Source organism: Xiphophorus maculatus, chromosome 6 (assembly GCF_002775205.1).
Source record: "Xiphophorus maculatus strain JP 163 A chromosome 6, X_maculatus-5.0-male, whole genome shotgun sequence".
NCBI classification, from domain to species: Eukaryota; Metazoa; Chordata; class Actinopteri; order Cyprinodontiformes; family Poeciliidae; genus Xiphophorus; species Xiphophorus maculatus.
This window is the reverse complement of record NC_036448.1, coordinates 14,190,706-14,212,421: the sequence shown is the minus strand read 5'-3', so window position 1 is coordinate 14,212,421 and position 21,716 is coordinate 14,190,706. Positions and strand designations below refer to the sequence as shown.

At 38.5% G+C, this 21,716-nt stretch overlaps 4 protein-coding genes across 4 annotated transcripts in view; 3 read left to right on the top strand and 1 right to left on the bottom strand.

The window, feature by feature from the left end:
- The window catches only part of tnn (tenascin N), a 54,313-nt gene extending 49,658 nt beyond the window's left edge, over positions 1 to 4,655 (bottom strand). Inside the window, exons 1-3 of the mRNA XM_023335763.1 lie at positions 4,527 to 4,655; positions 4,342 to 4,408; positions 3,507 to 3,596 (exon numbers count right to left, since the gene is read on the bottom strand). Of these exons, the coding sequence (XP_023191531.1) occupies positions 3,507 to 3,579 (73 nt within the window). The 5' untranslated portion in view covers positions 3,580 to 3,596; positions 4,342 to 4,408; positions 4,527 to 4,655. The remainder of the gene's footprint in view (positions 1 to 3,506; positions 3,597 to 4,341; positions 4,409 to 4,526) is intronic.
- mrps14 (mitochondrial ribosomal protein S14) lies at positions 4,247 to 5,982 on the top strand. The gene is made up of 3 exons (XM_005795993.3): positions 4,247 to 4,332; positions 4,771 to 4,935; positions 5,580 to 5,982. The coding sequence occupies exons 1-3, from the start codon at positions 4,264 to 4,266 to the stop codon at positions 5,760 to 5,762; spliced, it is 417 nt and encodes a 138-aa protein (XP_005796050.1). The 5' UTR covers positions 4,247 to 4,263; the 3' UTR covers positions 5,763 to 5,982.
- A 780-nt stretch (positions 5,983 to 6,762) lies between these two features.
- cacybp (calcyclin binding protein) lies at positions 6,763 to 10,340 on the top strand. Its single transcript, XM_005795991.3, has 6 exons — positions 6,763 to 6,898; positions 7,928 to 8,138; positions 8,268 to 8,364; positions 8,455 to 8,554; positions 8,840 to 8,934; positions 9,517 to 10,340. Exons 1-6 carry the CDS (start codon positions 6,881 to 6,883, stop codon positions 9,677 to 9,679), a joined length of 684 nt encoding a protein of 227 aa, XP_005796048.1. The 5' UTR covers positions 6,763 to 6,880; the 3' UTR covers positions 9,680 to 10,340.
- Positions 10,341 to 10,943: 603 nt separating this feature from the next.
- plk3 (polo like kinase 3) lies at positions 10,944 to 18,534 on the top strand. The gene is made up of 15 exons (XM_023335680.1): positions 10,944 to 11,290; positions 12,188 to 12,295; positions 12,401 to 12,517; positions 12,998 to 13,127; positions 13,236 to 13,323; positions 13,700 to 13,795; positions 13,892 to 14,090; positions 14,217 to 14,343; positions 14,477 to 14,592; positions 15,603 to 15,723; positions 15,812 to 15,895; positions 16,251 to 16,413; positions 16,495 to 16,624; positions 16,716 to 16,826; positions 16,920 to 18,534. Exons 1-15 carry the CDS (start codon positions 11,075 to 11,077, stop codon positions 17,115 to 17,117), a joined length of 2,004 nt encoding a protein of 667 aa, XP_023191448.1. The 5' UTR covers positions 10,944 to 11,074; the 3' UTR covers positions 17,118 to 18,534.
- The last annotated feature ends 3,182 nt before the right edge of the window (positions 18,535 to 21,716 follow it).

Sequence of the window (21,716 nt, the reverse complement as noted above, 5' to 3'; positions counted from 1 at the left end):
GTACTGTATGATAAAAAATATACATATTTATATGTTTAGCAAACCGTGCCATGATCTGAAACTCAAAAATAAACAGTCACAATTTACAAATATGCAGTAGTTCATGTCCCAAAACCACTTGAAAAGCACTAAATCACCACTGTGTCACAATACCAACACAAAATGAGATCATAAATTTGACTTGCACACCTGGTGGCTATTTTTAAATAAACAAGAAGCTAATTGAATCATTTCATGGTCAAGAAAAAGCCCATTCTTAAGGGTTCAGTCTTTAAAAATTATTAAGTTAATTTTAAAACTTCCCCAGCTCAGCGACAAAATAATTAAATGCAGTAGTGACTGGTGTAAGAAGGAAAAAATGTTTCAGTGAGACATTTCCTGTATGTCTCTGGCTGAGTAAAATAAATAACTCTCTCGTTGAGATGTCATAAATGTCATAAACGGAGCCACAGCATTCAAGCCTTCAACCAACCCATTATGCTGAACCGGATATATCTGGCAATGTTTTTTTCTAACTAACAGAAACGGAGCAGATGTTCCAGCATTTAAAGGTCCTTTTAATAAATCATTGACAAGATCAACCTCTCAGGTTGAATCTTTGACCATGGAAGTGTTTTGCTGTGGACTTAGTATATTTTAACAGTTTGCATGCATGCTTTAGGAAACACAAGAGAAACAGTATAATCAGCACTGAAGGCTATATTTTAAATCAGCCAGCACCTTGTATGAAACGCACTGCTCAAATAAAATAGAGGCAAGCTCTTGTGTTTGCTTTTATATGACATTAGGTCATGTCTCCAGATTGAAAACAAACACATTTTGGGAATATCTCACTAAGACACAGTGCATATAATTTGCTGTCCAGGTGGTGTGATGGATTCACTGGCACATCATTGTGTTAAATCCTTCCACTCTCTGCAATTACAGGTCAGACACAGCTCATTTAGCAGGAGGCCTTGACCTAGCTGACATGGAGAGCCCTTTCTCCCATAACTCAGGAATGCCAAGCATTCCCCCAGGGTTTAGAGGCAGACTTTTCCACTTTATGGCATGCAAGCAGGTTATGACATACATATAAGGGTGATAAAGCTCATAACTAGGAGACATAGTGTGATGGGATCACACTAACCATAACTCTTTGACTTCTTGGACCACATTCCTCTGATACACCAGAGTAAGTAAGTGTAAAGAGTATCAAATTAATTGTACTTAATATTACAGAGTCATATAAAATTATAATGATCCACTAAACTGGTCTTCCAACAACTCCCACTCATTTTAGTCTTTCATTGTGTTTATAAATGCCATAGTTTGAAATACATACCAAGACATGAAAGCAACATGAAAGATCAGCAATGAGTTTCTATGCTCCACTAATCTGGAACAATCTTCCAGAAAATTTCAGTTCCACCCCATTACAATAATAGATATTTTATTATGTTGTGTAAATTGACTAAACATTTTTATTTTTATTGCTATCTTTTGACAAATATTTGAACTAAAGAAAAAAGAGGCATATAATTCTGAAAGCATCTAAGATATGATTTATCCATTTCATTTTTTACATATTTTACTGCTAGTGAGGTCTATATATGATTTATGGTGACAGGTTCATGTGTAAACTTGTCAAGGTCAAATGTTTGAATGCCCACCCACAAGGAACGTTTTGTTTATTGTTTACAAGCTGAGTAGCAGACATTAAAATGCCAAGCGGAAAGACACAGTCATTTGTAACCATGAATTTAATAGCTTAGTCGTGTGTGTTTGCCCCATCTATCTTACATTTCATCAGTGAGGCATTAAGATAAGAAAGCTATGAGATGCCAGCAGCAAATTAAACCGTTTCCCCCATCGTCAAATGCTTTTATAGCAGCCACAAAGAAAATACACAGACATCTGTTCCCATCACATTTTCATCTCAGTGTGGTATGGAATAAATCAGACCGATGTTTGATCAGCCAAGGGATCCTTATTTGCTTTAATCAGCATGTTTGGGATGGGATGAAAGAATGAATAAACCGCTGTTACAGAGAATATTGTTGACTGACATCCGAGAACTTAGTGGTTTACTCTGGCAAATGAGAGTGCAAGTCTTCATCTTTAAAATAAACAATGTTCAGTTCTAAACATTTAGTGTGCTTTCTACTAATCCTATTTACAAAACTTTTGAAGGGTGCAATAAATAATAAAATGTTTTACTTTCACACTAATAATTGATTTGTTTTAAAAGGCAAATTTCTATGTAAGTATAAGAAGTTTGGTCATTTTGCATTTACTTTACTCATTCAATGTGTTTTTTGCAATTCTCACATGTATCCAGCATTCACAGTTGCTTCAGCATCAGTAGCATTATATCATTGGTTGACCATGCTCACTTGACTCCTGTCAGTTTTATGGATGATGCCACCTGTCTGCTGTTAATGTCCATTTGCCTCTGAAGCACACTACACTAGTTTAACGTTGCGTGGCTTTGTTGTTCAGTCTCTCAAGTCCTGAGATCGCTTGTAAAGCCTGTAAATGCTCATCTATTTCCAGAAAATGCAACATAAACTCCACCAATTCCTCTGTCGAACTGACCAAACTAACGCAATTAGCCAACATGGTTATCAATCAGTAGCAAAGCCAGAGTGCAAGTACTCTAAAATCCACCCAACCTAAGTAGGATTTTAATTTTGTGTCATCTAAAAATAATAAATACCTCTTGCTTCTATTAAGCTGTAAAAAAGTGACTGAAAAAGGCATCAGTGGATCATTTTTAACCTATAAACTCTGAGGTTGATATCTGCTGGCAGAAGTTCAAGGGTCTGACATTTATCATAATGTTCAGAACTAAAAGTCCTGGAAGGTCAGCACTCACATCCTTTTCTGTTTTAGATGTCTCCGGGATTATTTTAGCCTTCTTGGTGATCTTTGAAAAGCCTTTAGAGGCGTGTCAGTTAAAGGCCAAAACATTCTGAGAGCCAAATAGCAGTTTAATTATGACATACTACCACTGTAAAATGACAAATCTGTTTTTCCAAATTTCAAGAAACTTAAAAACATTTTGACCTTTGGGACAAACATAGAATGACTTAGGTTTTGTTACCATAATATTAACATTAAAAAATGACTGTTACAACAAAAGACTGATTTTTAACAGTCACTACTACTGTGCATTACCCACTGCTATTATTAATAAAACCATGTTACAGCTGTTTGAAATAAACTGGCTATTAAAACCAATTTTTTTTATTATACGTTTTTAGAGCTTTTGTAAAAACAGTAATCTGTAAAGAGAGAGAGAGAGAGAGAGAGAGAGAGAGAGAGAGAGAGAGAGAGAGAGAGAGAGAGAGAGAGAGAGAGAGAGAGAGAGATCTGCAAGTGAATCCACTTTGTCATGTGTTAGTATTTATACCATACCATACCAACTTTATTTATAAAGCACTTTAAAACAACCACAGCTGATACAAAGTGCTGTACATCAAAACACAACATAACAATAAAAAAAACATAAAATAAAAACTTACTGGACTTATTTATCCAAGAACGCATTCCCTCCGGGGTCCAAAATAACGAGGAAAGCTTAACTGAATCTATCATTTTGTTTCTTCTTCTCTCTACAAAACATAAAAAGACAGTATCCTGCTGAACTTGATAAAAAGAAACGTCAGAATACTACCTTACAAAAACGTATTCTCTTATTCTGCACGATCTGGGTGGATCTGCACTTCAAAGTACTCAAAATACAATTTTAATCAGATGTAATGTTCTTCACTCAACAGAAAATGTAAGGATTCTGCTCCTCTTGGCTAGTGGGAATGTCCTTGATGCCGTACTGTATATTATAGAATTACATTGCCACCTAGTGGTTCCTAAGTAATACTACAATAATTTCCAATTCTTTTCAGATGAAGTTTCTAGGTATTTAATTAGTTTTCAGTGGATTGGGTTTGGGGTTACTCACAGGCTTCACAGTAGTGTTGGGATATCGGAATTGATATACATCCAATTTAATCATCACGATGTGTGATTCAATCTTAAACACATTTCTTTTATCAATCTGTTAAAAGAAAACTGTGCATCTCTATTGACAAGAGATAAAGCCTAAAACAGCAGTAACGTCCGCATTGCAGTGAGTACTCTATGTATAAATAACTTTAAAGTCCGAAACGCTAGTTTTAAGGTTTAAATTTTGAAACAGAAGAATTAAATGATTATATTACCCTCCTAGCCACAGGGGGCAATATCTTCTATCTCTCTTTGGTAGTTCAGCCTGGATCCATAATGGCGGCTAGCAGAATAGCATGTATGGGTCTAAATGCCCTTTATTCCACCGTTTACGCACCGAAACAGGTAACTTACCTATTTTCAACACACATATTGTGGCTTGCGTGTTATGAAGGAAGCCCTCGGGTCTTAGTCAGGAAAACTGAAAAAGTAACAGTGGAAATGTTAATTGTATGACTGGTTTTGTAACGCTAGCTTGGACGGTAACGCTAGGTTTCATAGAAACTGTTTAGATGTTAACTTACTGCACTGAAACTCACCTTTCTGTGTTGAGGTGGAGTAAAAAGACGTGTGCATGTGGCTTGGAGTGTCAAGGGCTTGGTTAGTGGTTAGTATGACTGGAAAAGCTTGACATAAATTCAGTAAATTTACCATTCTTCTCAACTTTCCATGATTCTTCAGCGCTGACCTTTCTTGTGGAGTGTGTTCGTCTGATATAATTTGGGAAAAAGCCTGGGCTGTTACTTGCACAGCTGGGACTAACTGCATGTTAATGATGGTCAGGCACTGCGGAGCTGCTGGGGAGCAGTGGACCAGCTGAGAAGTTACTACGTTGACTGGAGGATGCTGAGGGATGTCAAGAGAAGACAAATGGCCTTTGAGCATGCTGATTTGAGGACACGTATCAACGCACTGCGGAAGAACACCATCTTGCCCAAAGAAGTCCAGGTAGAGTTCTGTATTTGTACCAATATGTTCCTTATTGGAATTGATCTGACATCTGCAGCTGACCCAGAACGCTGTTGCTTACTGTTTCTCTAAAAAAATAGCACATCACACCAGTTCTAAAGTCTGTGTTGTCTTTGTATCACCTTCCAGACCATTCAGGTCTTTCGGTTTAAATCTTCCCAGAGTCAGATCCAAAGACGGAGAAGCTGCATTCAGTTTTTATGCACCACTTTCACAGTTTCCAGGAACAAGCTTCCTGAAAATGTAAAAATGCTATAACACTGATTTCCTTTAAATTAAGGCTAGAAACAAAGTTATTTAGAGTTGCCTTTGATTTATAACTGAAACATTGTTTAAAGTGTTTATTCCAGTATTTGACGATGACGACATTTGAGATCATGCGATTTCCAGTTCTTGTTTGTTGTTTTGTGTTTTTATCATTTAATTCACCTGGAGCTGAAATGTACTATACATATAAACTTACCATACCTTAGTTATTTGTAGAAAATGAATTAGTTAGTTATATTATTTGTGTGGATTTATGGCTTCCAAAAGGGAGAAAGGTAAATATTACGAGGGTTTCCAGTTACTAAAGCTATCAGTTAAGAACTCATTTTGTAAACTTTATTTTAATTTGTTTCCAGGAAATAGCAGACAAGGAGATTGCAGCACTACCCAGAGACAGCTGCCCTGTGAGGATACGCAACAGATGTGTGTTCACCTCCCGACCTCGGGGAGTGAAGAGAAGATGGAGATTGAGTCGTATTGTCTTTCGGCATTTAGCTGACCACAACCAGATGTCTGGAATCCTGAGGGCAAGGTGGTGACTGTGCCCTTGTTGGACTTGTTACACTGATCGTGTCATTAAAAACCTGGCTGTTTGTCAGAAGGGAGGACATCAGCGTTTCAAACTTGTGGTAATGTGCTGTTTACTGTATATTAATCAGCATTTGTTTTCCCCTGTTGAGTAAACTAAAATCAAAAAAAGAAAAAAAAGTGTGTTTCATTGTACACATTAAAGAGATGATTAAATCTTGCTACAAATTATGTTGCTCAGATTGTTTTATTAAGATATACACAGAGCATATCATAGTCTTATGAAAAACAAGACGTTTTCCTACTATTATACTATTGCATCTCCTTTTAATGTTAGAAATGCATTAAAAGCTTAGCAATGATTAAATATGGCTTCAATTCATTTTAAATAAGGTTTTGATAAATATAAAGTGCTATGTGGCTGAATATCTTTGTTTTCTCTTTCCTCTCTTCTGTCCTTTCCTGTTTTCTTTTGTTTACTTGTATTTTCTTGCTTCCTTGTTCCTTGTGTTCTTTCCTATCTTTCTTTCCTTGTTTGTTTCCTTCTTTAGCTGTCTTCTATTATTTCTTTCTCTGTTTTGCATTTTTACTTCAAATCAGACTTCTGTCGAAATATCTTCTATTAATTCATATTGAACTTTTGTATTTATATTTTACTATTAACACAAAGGACTGAGAAATCTGGAAATATCACTTTAAAAATGTATGAAATTTCAGAATAAAAACTTTGTAACCAAGCAGGTTATACAGTAGATGTCAACATCAAAATTGCACTTAGGTTGCATTGTTTGCATCACTTAATAATAATAACTATTATTATTATTAAGAATAATAATTCATCTAGCTATAATGCGCTTTTTAGGGCATTCAAAAACAATACTTTATTCAACAAGTTATTTATTATAATTGGTCCTAGTTATGTTAAGGGTGTCAATACTCATTCAGGCCAATGGGTGGCGGTGTCAAACAATTGACCCTCATGAGCGAACAGCAGAAGTAGAGGACGTCATTTCCTGGGCCGGGCTGACTGGGTCCATAATGCATCCGTAAAGGCAAAGGAACCACTGTAGCAGCAGAGCTTCAGCAAGCCGGCTAACATCTGGTTACATCTCGGAAATACAAGGTCATAATGGATATAACGGAGCAGGTGAGCTTCTGTTAAAGTTTAGGCTTTAACATTCTGACAGAAAAATAATGTTTCAACTACCCGTAATTGAATTTATTTTACTTCCGCGATAGCATTTCATATTATATTAGTTGACTTTGACAAGTACACAGACAACGCTAAACTCTGATATTTACTGTTTCTTTCTTAAAACTCGAGTAATCTGTGCTTTATGATTCATTCTGATGTATTTCCTCCGTATGATTTTAGTATCCGCTGTGCGATGTGGCAGTGTGCGTTTGTATCTGTGATGCTAACTTAGCTTTTAGCTTCGAATGGAGTTTGCCAGAACATTCTAGCAACTTTTAGCTAGCAGGAGACACCAATGCGCAGCCTCTTGACCTGCGGCTTCTAACTGCCATAGCAACGAAATAAAGTCACATGATTTAATACATATTCCTAAAAATATTGCTTGTAATGGGTTTAGTGACAAGTATCCTGTATCTAGACACTTCTTGCTGCTAAAAGAAAAGAAGGGAGCAGATTTCTCAAATCTATATTTATTTATAAGATTTGGTTGTTTATTTACCTGGTGTAATCTGCTTATCAGCAAATTGATTATTCTGGGTTCAATATTTATTTATCGGTATTTTAAATAAATTTCAAAGTGTATGGCAATGTTTTCCATTTAAGCCATTGGAAGTGTCCGAAAATCCGAAAGCTTTTTGGTCCATCAGGACAGATAATCTTTAACACCTAAAATTTTAAGATATTTGTATTTTAGGCAAATTAGTTTACTGTATACAGAAACACTTGAAGATGGTGAAAGTATGCTTAAAATTGAGTTTGTAAGTGGGCTCTATTAGATTAGAATTGATTTCTGCCTGCCTTTTTAATATACGATTTTTTATAATTGTGAAATGGCTGCTGATGAATGGCTTAAGTTATTATCTATGCTATTAAATAATATAACCCTTTGTTTTTTACGGTCTCTCAACAATCTGTACTTGGTTGTAAAATGGCTCTGCACTGTATGGAATATAAAACTCCCTTTGTTTTTGTCCAATACAGATCACTCAGCTAGAAGCTGACTTGCAGGAGTTGAGCTCCCTCTTGGAAAAATCAGAGAGGAAAAGGGTACAGGACATCTTGCAGCAGGAACAGAAGAAGGTGGAGAAAGAACTTGCAACCAAACGACAGCAGCAGCTGCAGCAGGCTAAGAGAGAGGCAGACCCATCTGCAGTGTCCAAAGCAGCATACACCGTGAAGATCACCAGCTACGGTATGTCTGTTTAAAATGGATTTATTATCAGTTTAACTGCATTCAAGATCTTGAGAAGATTTCTTTTTTTTTTTAAACAAACTGTTTAGTTTTTTGATAACTGTGACGCTTTACTCACCCTCCCTGCAGCATGGGATCAGTCGGAGAAGTTTGTGAAAATTTACCTGGATTTGAAAGATGTGCACAAAATTTCAGCAGAAAATGTAGAAGTGGACTTCACAGAACGGTAACGCAATAACCAACAAATATTATCTGCTCTGTTTATTCTTCATGTGACAAATTATATCGTTACAATTTCTCATTGTTCCTCTTGCAGGTCATTTTCGGTGCTAATTAAAGACCTAAATGGCAAAAATCACCAGATGACTGTTCTTAACCTGCTGCATCCGATTGATGAAAAGGACAGCTACAAAAAGGTCAGTAAAACTAGAAATACAAAGATATGCATATTTTCCTATCCAGGTATTTTTTTGAGCAATTTATCAATTTTCTTCTGGCCTACACATAAAGGCCTGCCCATTTATCTCTGGTGTACCTTGTATTATCCAGCATGCTACAAATTAAACAGCTAGTTTGAGGCAAAAACTCCTATAATGTTGTATGTTGTATACCATTTCAAATGAACAGGGCTGCTATGTTTTTACACCATATTTTTATATTTGGGGATTTTTGCGTAACTTGAATAATTTTGTTTCTTTCAGGTAAAAACAGACATGTTGTTGATCATGTTAAAAAAGCAGACAACAAAGAAGTGGGAGTGCCTTACAGCAGTGGAGAAACGGTCAAAAGAGAAGGAGTAAGTTCAAAATGCATCTGTAGACTTTAAGTTCAGAATTTTTTTTGTTTAGGCAGAAATCGAGGTCATAATGAATTTCAGTAGCTTGTGAGATACTGTAATGCAATATGAATATAGTTATAAAACAACAATCTTTTAACTATTCAAGCCATGTGCAAAGTTGGGAGAGACATACCTGAAAGACTTGAAGATGTCCATTAAGTCATGCTGAATACAACGGCATACCTTCTCAGAATTTTAGATGCTCTTATTACTTTGCTTCACTATTATGCATGACGTTTGTGTTGGTCTATCGCATAAAACCCCATTATTGGTGTCTGTGTTTGATGAAACATGGAAAAACATGGTAAATGAAGACTTCTCTTTGGCAATTCTACAAATGTACAATTTCACATCTAAATTTTTATTTTTATTTTGTACACTTTTAGATAAGTTACCAAATATATCTGTGCCACGTATTTGCCATCATCTACTCTCATCCTCATCCAATGACGTGAACAGCTGAGAGAACCACGCATATGAATAGAATATGCTATGCAATTACAATATGAATTACAATATTTTCCTGCTCTGCCTCAACAGCAAACCCTCTATGGAAGAGAACGCAGACCCCAGCGATGGCCTCATGAGCATGTTGAAGAAGATTTATGACGATGGAGATGATGAGATGAAGAGAACTATCAACAAAGCCTGGACAGAGTCGCAAGACAAGAAGAAAAGAGGGGATGATATGATGGACTTCTAAACATTTCTCATTTTTTTCTGCAGTGTGACCAAATTAGAGCTTTAAAGATAAAGAGTGCATGACCTAAATATGAAAAAATAGAGCTCATGTCATTGAAGAGTATTATACAGTCCTTCAATAAATTGATTTTGGTTCTGCATGATCTTACGCCAGTCATGAGCTCTAATAAATTAATATTACTGTATTGTAAAGAAAAGCTCCGTCCAGCAGATGGCGCCCTTCACTCAGTGATCGGTCATTATTGCTCGTTTAAGATTTTCCAACACTCGAGGAGTAAATAGTGGGTAGTGTATTCTGTGTCCATTTCTTCACAGGATGACAGGTTTGTAACGTGCCAAAGTCACACCTCCGTTTTCCTATAAGTAAAAACATCCAGGAGTGAATTCATATCCTCAAAAACATAATTCTGCTTTTTAGAATGTTATGTTCGTCTCTATTGCAACTGAAATGAAAACAATATGTAATTCCTCAATTCATCATTTACATTTTGTTCTTGTTGGATAGTTTTTATTAAATGTGTAGAGTTAGACTGTTTTTAATTGTGTTCACGTTTCCAAAATATACAATTGTACATCTTAATTTCGCTCTTTGCTATACTGTTTTGTTTTTTGTCATTAGACTTGCCATCATAACATTCAACAAAGATAACACCTGAACCCTCTTCCGTGTTCAGCTGTTTTTTGTTTACATTTCCCTGTTATGCTACATAAAGGGGTACGTCGTTTCTTTAGCATTTATGTTGTATTTGCTATATTTCAAAACCCTTACATTTATGAATAGAGAATATTACGTTTTTGCACGTTTTGTCCATCAGGTGGCAGCCTTCTGTAAAACTTGGCAGATTTTGACTCGGGGGAATTCTGGGCTTTTTATGAAGCAGTTTACACTGTGCTGTTGTTTTTATAGTCTTGGGAATAGTAGCAGCTCTTTTAGCGTCTTTAATTGCATTTCACAAACTTGCTGACGTGTTGACGATTTGTCCATAAAGGTATGATGTATCAGTTAACATTTGATTATGAGATTAAGTAAATGTCGGATTACTTACAACAACACAACCAAAAAAACGCTGAAATGACGATTAAAATCAGAATTTAGACCTAATTTTGTAAACCGTTGTGGATGTTATGTTTTGTTATGTATTGGTTCATTCATATATCTCATGCATCCATATTTCAGTGAGACTAGCTGAGCAAATCATCTGGACTTTCTCCTCCTGTCTCCCTCCGCCCCAACCCGTGACGTCACGGTCGACTATAAAGCCTCGCAGATCTGTGTCCAGACACGCCAGATGGAGAAAACCGGAGCGGAGGGAATTAGCACACAGCATCATAGTTCTTTCTGAGAAATACGCAGGAGGAAGGATTTGTTGGACACAACATTTGATTGAGACGTTTAATGGATTCCGGTTGTTTTAACGCGGCGCAGCGTATTTCGTGCCACAACATGAACGCGGATTTAATCAAGCCTGTCGCGGAGCGCGGACACCACCAGTCCTCCGCCTCGACGAAGAACAGCAGGAATAAACCAGAGCACGGCAAACCCGAGCTGGCTCAGGTGGTGACGGACCCCAAGACGGGAAGGTCCTACAGTAAAGGGAAGCTTCTGGGCAAGGTAAGGCAGAGCTGATTAGTCCATGCGCTCCAATCCTGTTCCACCAGTTCGCGACAGATCCATCTAGAAGCTGAATAAATTATGATTTGAGACGCAGATTCGGAGTCATGGTGAAGTATGTTCCATGTATGTTGGTTATTGGGGAGGATTTAGAGAGGAGAACCTCGTGGTGGATGTACAAAATCTAACCTACATATCCCCCACCTGCTGTGCGGGTTTTTGTTGAATGAATCAGACGCAAGGTGTGCCCAGCTCCTGTTTGCAACACCTTGTATATATAAAAAACAATCTCAGGAATGACTGAGCAGAACATTCCTCGTGTTTTTTTCACCTTATGTGGGTTCTTTTTGTCTCATTCCTCCTAATGTAGTCATGCTGAAATATTTCCGCCACAAAGAAGCGGGTTTTTTTTTTCTTTTTATTATTATCTTTTTTTTTTTTTTTCCTCAACGTGTTGCTCCATCATGTCATGTATGTGCTGCGGCGGAGGGCTGTGAGCCAGACTCCCCCTTGCTGCCTGCTCCCCCCTCCTCCTGCCGCAGAGCTGGAAACCTCTCCGTCACTTTCACGGTTAATGAATGCAGCAGTGCGGTGTGCTTCATCCTTCACATCTTCCCCCGGCATGTGGAGACATGATCGCATCAAGAAGATGCAGCGATAAACCCTCGATTGTCTGATTCAGACCCCAAAAGTGCCGCTTGACTTGCGTTTAGAAATGATCCTCTGAGTAGATCGGCCTTGTTTTTATGAAGCTGCTAAATTACAGATGGTGAATCGTTTTAATTGCTCAGTCCAAAGCTATTGATCCTCAGCTGAAAGGCTTTGCCAGGGAGGCTGATTTATTTATGACCATTGCAGGGTTTCAACCATTTTAACCCATGACTGTGCTTTCCAAAGGGTGGCTTTGCACGATGCTATGAGATGACAGACCTTTCCAACAACAAAATGTATGCTGTGAAGGTGATTCCACAGAGCAGGGTCTCCAAACCACACCAGAGGGAAAAGGTACACGCATCTCATTATGCCGGAGTCCATTGCGTAATCTTGAATCTGTTGAACGGCAGGATCCGAAACGTGTTCACTAACCCATCTGTATTTACATTTCACCAGATTACGAATGAGATCGACCTGCACAGGTCCCTGTCGCACAAGCATGTAGTGAAATTCTCCCATTATTTCGAGGACCATGAAAACATCTACATATTCCTGGAGCTCTGCAGTCGGAAGGTGAGACGCTGGAATTCTCCGGAATGATCTGGTGCAGTTTCTTAAATCAAATGTGTTTTTTTTTCAATCCTTCATCAATTTCTGTCAAATTTCCATTCTGCTTCTCAAATTTGGACAGATTAAGAGCTTTCATTTATGTATGTTACTTGAAGGATATAGTTGAAGAGAGGGAGAGGAGAACACCAGTAGCATTAGTAGTTTCTGAAGCCATCAGAAAAATAACTTCACAAGAATACTGTATGTTATGCATCAAAGTTGGATTTGAATATCTAACAAACTGTATCACTGAGTTGTATGAAAGCATAGCTGAAGTTATGGTATTTGACAAACAACTTATTGATAAGCCCCAGAGAGTTAAAGAAACAACCAACTTGAAAGCAGTTGTCTGAACTTTGACCTCTCATACAGATACTGTAATGAATGTGTGTTTTTTGAAGAACCGCAGGGTTTGACGGTCTCCTCGTTGTTTTCTCTCTTTAGTCTCTGGCCCACATTTGGAAGGAGAGACGTACTCTGACGGAGCCAGAGGTGAGATATTACCTCAGACAGATCATATCCGGCCTGAAGTACCTCCACAGCCGGGGGATCCTGCACAGAGACCTCAAACTAGGTATGTGACTGAAACTGCACTAAGGCATCCCTGTAATCTGATGCTGCTTTAGTCGTGTACATGTCCTCCGTGGAATGCCGTCTTAATAAAGGCATTTGTCCCTTTCAGGTAACTTCTTCATCAATGAGAACATGGAGTTGCGGCTTGGCGATTTTGGCCTCGCTGCCAAGTTGGAGACGGTTGAACAGAGGAAAAAGTGAGTGCTTGATTTAAAACAAAATCTTTGAATACTAAAAATAATTGGAGCACATTTGAGTCATTTTTCCGGCAAGACCAAATTGGCCTTTTCTTTGCTCAAAGTAGCTTAACCTAAAACCATTACCTCAGTTACTAAGCAGTTTCCTCCTCCCACTGCTTTCCTCCTGCAAGTACCTGCCCGAACCAGTTTCCAAGTGGCAGTTGAATGTAGGGCTTAGATCGGAGTTTCAGTACTTTGAGATCTTCCTGTGGCATACCAGAATGAGTGTAGCAGGAAAAAACAAAAGACTTCGGCTCGTTCTCTTTGACACTGTTGCATAATAGAAACTGTTTTGAATTCTACTCGGTACTCAAACATGCACCTGTTTTCTCAGAACCATCTGTGGAACTCCTAACTACTTGGCCCCCGAGGTGCTAAACAGGCAGGGCCACGGCACGGAGTCGGACGTTTGGTCGCTCGGCTGCGTCATGTGAGTTTGGTTTAGTGGCTCCGCAGACGTCGCGTACTGAAATGATTTTTTTTAGTGCGAAACTGACCAATGGTGTCTCTGGTTTCATCTTCATAGGTACACGCTGATGTGCGGCAACCCTCCCTTTGAAACGCTCGACTTGAAAGAGACGTACAAGTGTATAAAGGAAGTCCGATACTCTCTCCCCTCCACAATCTCCCCCGCTGCACAGAAACTCATCTCTAGCATCTTGCAGAAAAACCCCAGTGACAGACTAACTCTGGATCAAATTCTCAACCATGAATTCTTCTCCAAAGTATGTCATTTCCCAGCACTGTCACAGTTTGCATAATAACGTATATGCTATCATCTCATGATTAGCATCTTTGTTGTTCCATGACAAAGATTAACCTTTTTCCTTGTTTTCTCTCTTCATTTTCAGGGTTTCACCCCTGACAAACTCCCTCCCAGCAGCTGTGTAATGGTACCAGAGCTCCATCCGCCAAGCCCTGCCAAGAAATTCTTCACTAAAATGGCAAAGAGCTTCTTTGGCAAGAAAAAGGCAAAAGGTAAGCGGCACAGTCACTGAGCAGTTTTAAATATAGCCTTAAAAGCTAATGAACCTACTGGACCGCATTCAGGCTTTTGGCTCGAAACCTTTCAAAGGGCCGTGGCTGATTAGAACCGCAATTCTCTTCACAGCAGAGAAGATTCCATGTGAGGAAAAAGACGACAAAGACATTTCCAAGCTGGTGTCGGGCATTGTAAAGTGTTCCATCAACAGGCAGATAAGCTACAAAACAGTGGGAGCCAATGAGGTACGTCTTATTGCCTTTTTTTTTTTTTTTTTTGTATGTGATTTAAATGTTCCCTTGCTCTTCCAAGCAAAAGGCAACCTAGTTTAATTAAAAGAAGAAGAACTGGCAAGTCATTCTGGCAGCTGAAACTCAAAGCTGGCACAGTATCACATGCTAAGACCTCAGTATACATGGTGTTGAAGTGGGGAGCAGTAGATTTCTTTTAATATGAAGGGTAGTTTCTTTTTCAAAATTGTTTGAAATGCATTCACCAAAAAGATAATTAAGAGTAAACACAAGGTGACTATATAAAGTTTTGGATATTTGCATACAAGTTATTGTTAGAGGCGTTTAAGTAAACAATTTGCTACAGACGACTTGTGCTAGATGCTTATTGTGAGACTTAATGTGGGTTTTTTTTGTTTTTCTTTAAATCATTAAGGGGGGAGCTAATTTTGAGGTCTGTTTAAACACTTTTATTTGAGAACACATGCACACGATGTGCTCATTATAAAAGGTGGTTATCAACCACCGGGACACACTAAATGCCACAGCAGCAGGATGCTCAGTTGGCCCATCCCCTAAACTGACTGGTCCAGCTTCTATTTATAGAGCCACATTGTTTTGTTCTAAGAACTGGATGTTTCCTTGATCAATGTACTTGGAATGATTAACTGGAATTTAATTTTTTTTTGTTTTGTTTTTAATCTCAACTGTGACAGATGATTCCAAACAAATTACTGTGGTCATATGGCATTGCGCGTTAAAGCCGTTTCACCTCTTTGCATCTTGCATTTGCAAGCTTAAAGCAAAACCCAATGGCGTGCCAGTCATTTATGATGCAGTAGATGTTGCAACATTATTGCGGGAGCTGGAAGAGTTTGCAAGCATTGACTCATTCTCGATCTAGAGCATGTCTGCAGTTGCCTTTCTCTAACGTGGGATTATTCCTTCATTCTCTGTGACCTGTATTTATTATTATTATTTATTTAATGCAGAATGTGTCATTAATCATGATGTTTTCCTTTCAGGGACCTTCTCCTACTGATCAGCCGGTCAGTCCCGTGCCCCTAGAACAAACTCCTGCTGAGGAGGAATCCAGGAAGTCAATCTCCCGCTCCTTCAAGGGAACCATGGCCAGCAGCACTGAACGTAGGTTTTTGTTCAAGTCTGATTTTCTGACTTTCTCTCACTTTGCTTGCTTATTTTGTAATGGGCATTTTCTTGTTTTCCCCACCAGCTTGTGAGGATGTCCTGACTCCTGCTGCTGTGGCTGAAGCTGCCATGAAGGAGCTGAAGAACTGCCTGGCCACCATGCCTGCAGGTGAGTTTGGAAAGCTGGGTTATAATTAGTATTCAATTTGTAGCAAAGAAATGAAAAGCTGCTCACCTTAATGTGAAGCATCGGGTAGTGATGCCAAATCATTAACGTAAATAGGAGCTTGTCTGGGCTAATTTGTTTCCCCTCGGACCTTTTTTTTTTGTTTTGTTTATTTTCTTTTCCCTGCTCTTTTGCCCTCAGCCTCAGTCCTTGAAATATCTGCTGACTAAAGCATCTCAACACTTTTTAAGCCATGCACCTTTTATTGCATTAATGGCGTTGATAAGATGCCAACTTGTGGACTCTAAATAACAGCAGGTTTCTTAACCCGATCTTTTCTAATTCACCTTCTCCCCAGCTACCAGAAACCCACCCTGCTTGTCCAGGCCTCAGTCTTTCCTTTGGGTCACAAAATGGGTCGACTACTCCAACAAGTATGGTTTTGGATACCAGCTCTCCAACCAAAGCATCGGTGTGCTCTTCAATGAGGGAACGCATCTTAGCCTCTGTGACCAGCGCAAGTAAGTGACTCAGATAATGTTTAAAAACGTCAGAGTTGACTTTTAAAAGATTTTTATCTAATAAAATTCCCTTCCCAACAGGACGGTTCACTACTGCTTGACCAACAACAAACACTTCACATTCCCAACCCAGTCGCTCCCTGAGCAGCTTCGCAGCCAGAAGCAGATTGTTGAACTCATGGCCAACTACATGGAGCAGAACCTGATGGAGGTATGAAGCTTTTGTCTGCAACTGTACAATTAAAGTAAACCAGCAGAATGGAGTCAAAGACGAGCTAACCAAACATTTCTATTCCTCTCAGGGTGGGGATCTTCCTTGTGAGGAGCAAAGCTCCGGACCCCCTCCTCTGCTGCTTCAGTGGGTCAAGACCGACCATGCTCTTGTCATGCTCTTCAACAATGGCACCCTGCAGGTTGGAGCAAGCTCACAGATTCTAAAACGGAGCAAGTTGTTAAAAGCTTAGTCTCGCCTTTGCTTAAATCTGTTTTCAACTCTTTCCTTTCAGGTGAACTTCTACACCGACCACACAAAGATCATCCTGTGCAAGTCGTCTGACGACGCCTACCTGCTCACCTACATCAGCCGGGAGCGCGTGTCGTACACGTACCTCCTCAGCATGCTCAATGAGATGGGCTGCACTGTTGAGCTACGTCACCGACTCAGATATGTGGTCCAGCTGCTCCAACACCACACTGACGCCTGAGAGCAGAGCTCTGTCTTACAGGCTGAGTGGCAGATACTTCAGAAGCAGCCAGACCAGTTACTGACTTTGTTTTTGTTTCCCTTACTAGGCCTTTGCTAGTTTTTGTTGACTTTTTCAAGGCAGTGCAGAGGGCAGGTGAAGCCTGTTTTAACTGATGAAAACCTGCTCAATTTGACAGAGTGACAATCTTTCCTGGACTTCTGTTGCCAGGGTGATTGGTTTGAATGACCTTGATGACATTGAGCGATGGTGAAGTTACCCAAAGAAGCATCTGCCCGAAGGGTTTGTGCCTACCAGTTTTTGCCTCAAAAGGTATCCACTTGGAAGGTTTTGATACCTGAAAGAAGAGATTAGTACCTTGTCTGAAACGATGGGAAGCGAACATGAAAACCCACTTAACTCTCCTTTACTCACTCAAAACTATTGCTTCTTGCTGATCTTTGTGCACCAATGACCCTGCAGCCTTTCAGTTGATTGACTGTGCAGGCACGGTTTCTCAAAGGTTCCTAAACACTAAAACAAAACTGTTCAAATTGCTTGCAAATGAAAAGGGTTGATCTTGTGGTTGAAATGCAGTGAGGCTCTGTTTTGTTTGTTTTTTTTTATATAAAAAAAAAAGCATTTCAGCAGCAAGTTCTCCCTCCCTGAAGATTGCAACTGTGATTTTTTTTTTTTAAAGCTGAGTTGCTTTCGGATTTAAGAATAGTTTGACTTGAGAGAGAGAACCTCCTTCCCTCAGTCGACTTCTGGCCTTTATGGAATGTGGCGCACATTCTTTTTTTCTTTTTTTTTCTTTCTGAAGATGAGCCAACAAAAGATCACTTAAGATCTGAACCTCACACGCACAATATTTTCAGGCTCATTAAATGAAGGCGAAACTAAGTCATTGCTTATTTTGCTGCAATGTCACTTTTTTTTTTTTTTTTTTTCAATGCAAATTTCACTGATGCGGTACGCAAGATGCTACAGGGACAAACACTGTTTTGCACTTTTATTTGCTTTATTTTCTTTGACTACCTTTTTTTTTTTTTTTACTCACGTGTTAAATTTTATTAGATTTTAACAAAATATTAAATGTTTTGGTTTTTTTAAAAAAATTATTCAGTTTTAAATTCACTTGCAATAGGTGAATGTGTGTCCTCTAAACAAGTGCCAGGAAACGAGGCTGCGTTCTTTACGAACCTGAGGGTGTGGAGGTTTGGATAAAAGTGCCTTTCTGAGGGATGTCTGTATAGTGCAATAACAACCCTTTGATGAATGTCAAGCTGGCTACATGCAAGATTTCAGATGGGTTTTTAAAGGTGGAGTTTACTTTTGCACTTTGAGCCAAGTAGCAAAAGTAAATCCAATAGCACTACACTCTCACTACCTGGTATAAGCTTTTAGAACAATTGTTAGTAAGTATATAGCCCAATAATATCCACTATGGAAAAAAGAAGACATTGTATTCTGTTGTACTGTAATCCTTCTGGTTTACATTGCTTTCTTGATCCAGAGTTGTATCCTTAAAACTGTGACCTGGAATGCAAGTATTGCCTACATGTGTTCCCCAAAAACACCCAGTGTTGTGAAAGCCATCTGCCAATTCAGAAGAGTCTTTATTTTTTGGCACATAATGTCTTTATTTATTTTTTTTATTTATACATGTTCTTTTTTTTATTTATTGTGTAAATGTTGCGGTATTGACACTAGGAAATGTTCAATTCCGGTCACCTGTTTTGTATGTCATGTTTTGGGGGAAAAATGGGACAAAAATAAAGTTTATTGAAAATTAATTTACTTTGCTTCTGAGTTATACTTTACCTTTCATTATGATTTTTTTTCTCCAACATTGTATAATTTGAAACTTCTTGAATCTAGTCATTTTTATGAACTACCAAGGTTTCATATGTATGGCCAAAAACCTTAGTGTGAACCCCTCATAATGGCAAAGAAACTCCCACTATATGCTTACAAAATGAGACCAACTAAGTAGTCATCCAAACAGCAGAGCACAATTTTAAGACCTTAAAATGTCACTGAAGAAGCCAGCAGCCTCATTCTATCATAAAACCAGGCAGAACATGGGATAACCTCACAATTCAAAGTGAGTGGAAGAAAGATGTCAGATTAGTAGATGGCTACAAGAAATGCATTTTTGAGGTTGTTCTTGCCGAAGGGGGTAACGATATTAGCAGGACAGGGTATCTTCTTCAGAATATTTAACATCTTTTCAGTAATCTCTAGTGATTATCTACAATTCGTTTTCCGGAGATGAATAAAAACTTTAGAGATCAAATGTGGGAAAGGCTTTTTTGAAATACCAGAATATTTAATAGGATGCTCCTATCCTTCATTGTCCTATTATGAACATCATTGTTTGCCAAACTCTATTCTGACTTTTGGAGGAATCGGATGCTTTGTTTGGATGACATATAGTGTTGTAGCAACAAACACTCCAGATGAGATGCTGTCTGACATGAAACCAAGGATTAATACTGGAAATGGCAGCGTATCGACCCCCTCTGTTGAGTATGGTAGAGGATCAGTGATGCTTGGGTCTGTTCTGCTTTCAATACTTATGGTGACCTGGCACCATTAAAACAAATTACTTTTTGGGCCCTGCCAGTAAAGTGAAAATGGGTCTTTGTGTGAAGGAAAATGAACTAACTCACCTGGGCAAATCAACCCAGAATTGGTTTTGCAAGACATAAAATCAACCATCTTTAATGGTCACTGCAATGCTAAATCCTACAGATCACCTGTGGGGGAACGTAGGAGGAGAAGACTGACTTGGAACGATTGAGAGATTGTGGAAAGAAGAAATGTCAGAGATACCTGAATGCTGCAGCCATGTTAAATGTTACAAGAGAAGAGTGTTGTTTTATTTGGAAAAGGGTGGTTTTCAATCTAATGAGAACTAAAGTGCCAATAACTCTGCCTTGCTGTCATTTCTGTGAGCAAAGAACGTTCTCCCCTCTGAAGGTTTTGAGACAAAACGTTTGGATTTTTCTAAGCCAAACCTTGAAATTTTTTTAAAGGCTTTTGCAGACCCTCACCAAGGGTTTTTACGAATATGAATATGCCCAGCACTGTAACTTCATCAGAATGTTTCAAATGTGTCTGTTCAGAAATGCAGCCTTGGCAGTCTAACAAACTCATACTTGCTGAAATCTCTAGTACAGAATCCTGGAAGCAAGGCTTCATTGTACAGTCGGACTGTTCTGTTTGTCTTCTTGGAAATGTGATCACTTCAAAGAACTCGTCCAACAGTCGGGAGCCATTGTAGTTCACATCATCAGATTCCACGCCAGGCATTTTCTTGTTTACTTCTCTACATTCTTTAATTTCAGCTTTTCTGCAGGAACTAAATGTCTGTCATTTATGAGTAAAACAAAGTCATCCTAAGAGTAAAAAAAAGGACGTGACTCCATGAGTTATAAACAAAGCCGGAGAGAAGACCAGATTTTCAGGTTTTCCAGGTCGTCGCTTTTAAAAGTAATATGCCCTGGCAAGAAAGTGTCGACATATTGTCACAAACTGATTCATAAATTAAGAAAAAAAACCAAAATAACAAGAAAATCAATAGGAAGCATTACAAATTGTTACTGAAGAAACATTGTAAATGTGTTTATTTACCTATACAATTTAGAGCAGAATATACAAGCTAGTGAGATTGTAAATCTCTATATATAGTAAATCTCACCAGACATAGTGAGATTTACTCACTATGTATAGTGAGTAAATCTCACTATATATAGTGAGATGTATAGAGACTATGTATGTATCTCACTATGTATCTCACTATACATAGTGAGATTTGTGCTAATTGATCAATCAGAATATGGATGAATGTCTTACAATGTGTAAAAAATTGTTGTAAACAACAGAATCTAGACTGCAAGAAGAACGTATAATGAAAAAATAGGAGCGATTGGATGGGTCGACTAAAACGCCTATTTTTAGTTGAAGATACATCAGCTCCTGCAAAGCTACAAAACAACAAGCAGCTTTCCAGGAAAGCCAGGACTAAATTACCAGTAACTACGAATGGTATGAATAGGTCTCAGCAGGTATGAAAGACTGATAGCTCATTTGAAACTGCAAGGCCTGTTTGAATTTTGGTTACATATGTGGCTAGTTTTCATCATCAAGTGAAAAGAAGACAAAAAAATAAGGGCAACTCAAAAGCACTTGGTATTATCTGTTTTAAACATCCTTCTCATATGTTCTGAATGACTTCTCTAGATAAGGAAAGGAAGTGCTTGTCAGTTATTGACATGGGTAATCAGCAGAAGGAAGAGGAAGATCTCAAGCTTTTAGAAGATTAAAAATTGACTAAACTCACATAAAGCTGTGAAGTAGGAATGCAAATATTCAAATTTTGAATTTTTAGTAATTTGTTTGCCATAAACCTTTAAAGACCGCAAATACAAACATTAGTACATCCCCATCCATTACTGGACCCAAAAGGTCATTTTGCCATAACTAATAAAGTTCTATGAGCCTGCCAACAGAAAATACAATACAACGCACTAAGGGTTACCGAATTTAGCGTGGGGAATTTAATTTAGGTGTGGCCTTTTATCTGTGTATATATGCTTAAGATACAATAAAACA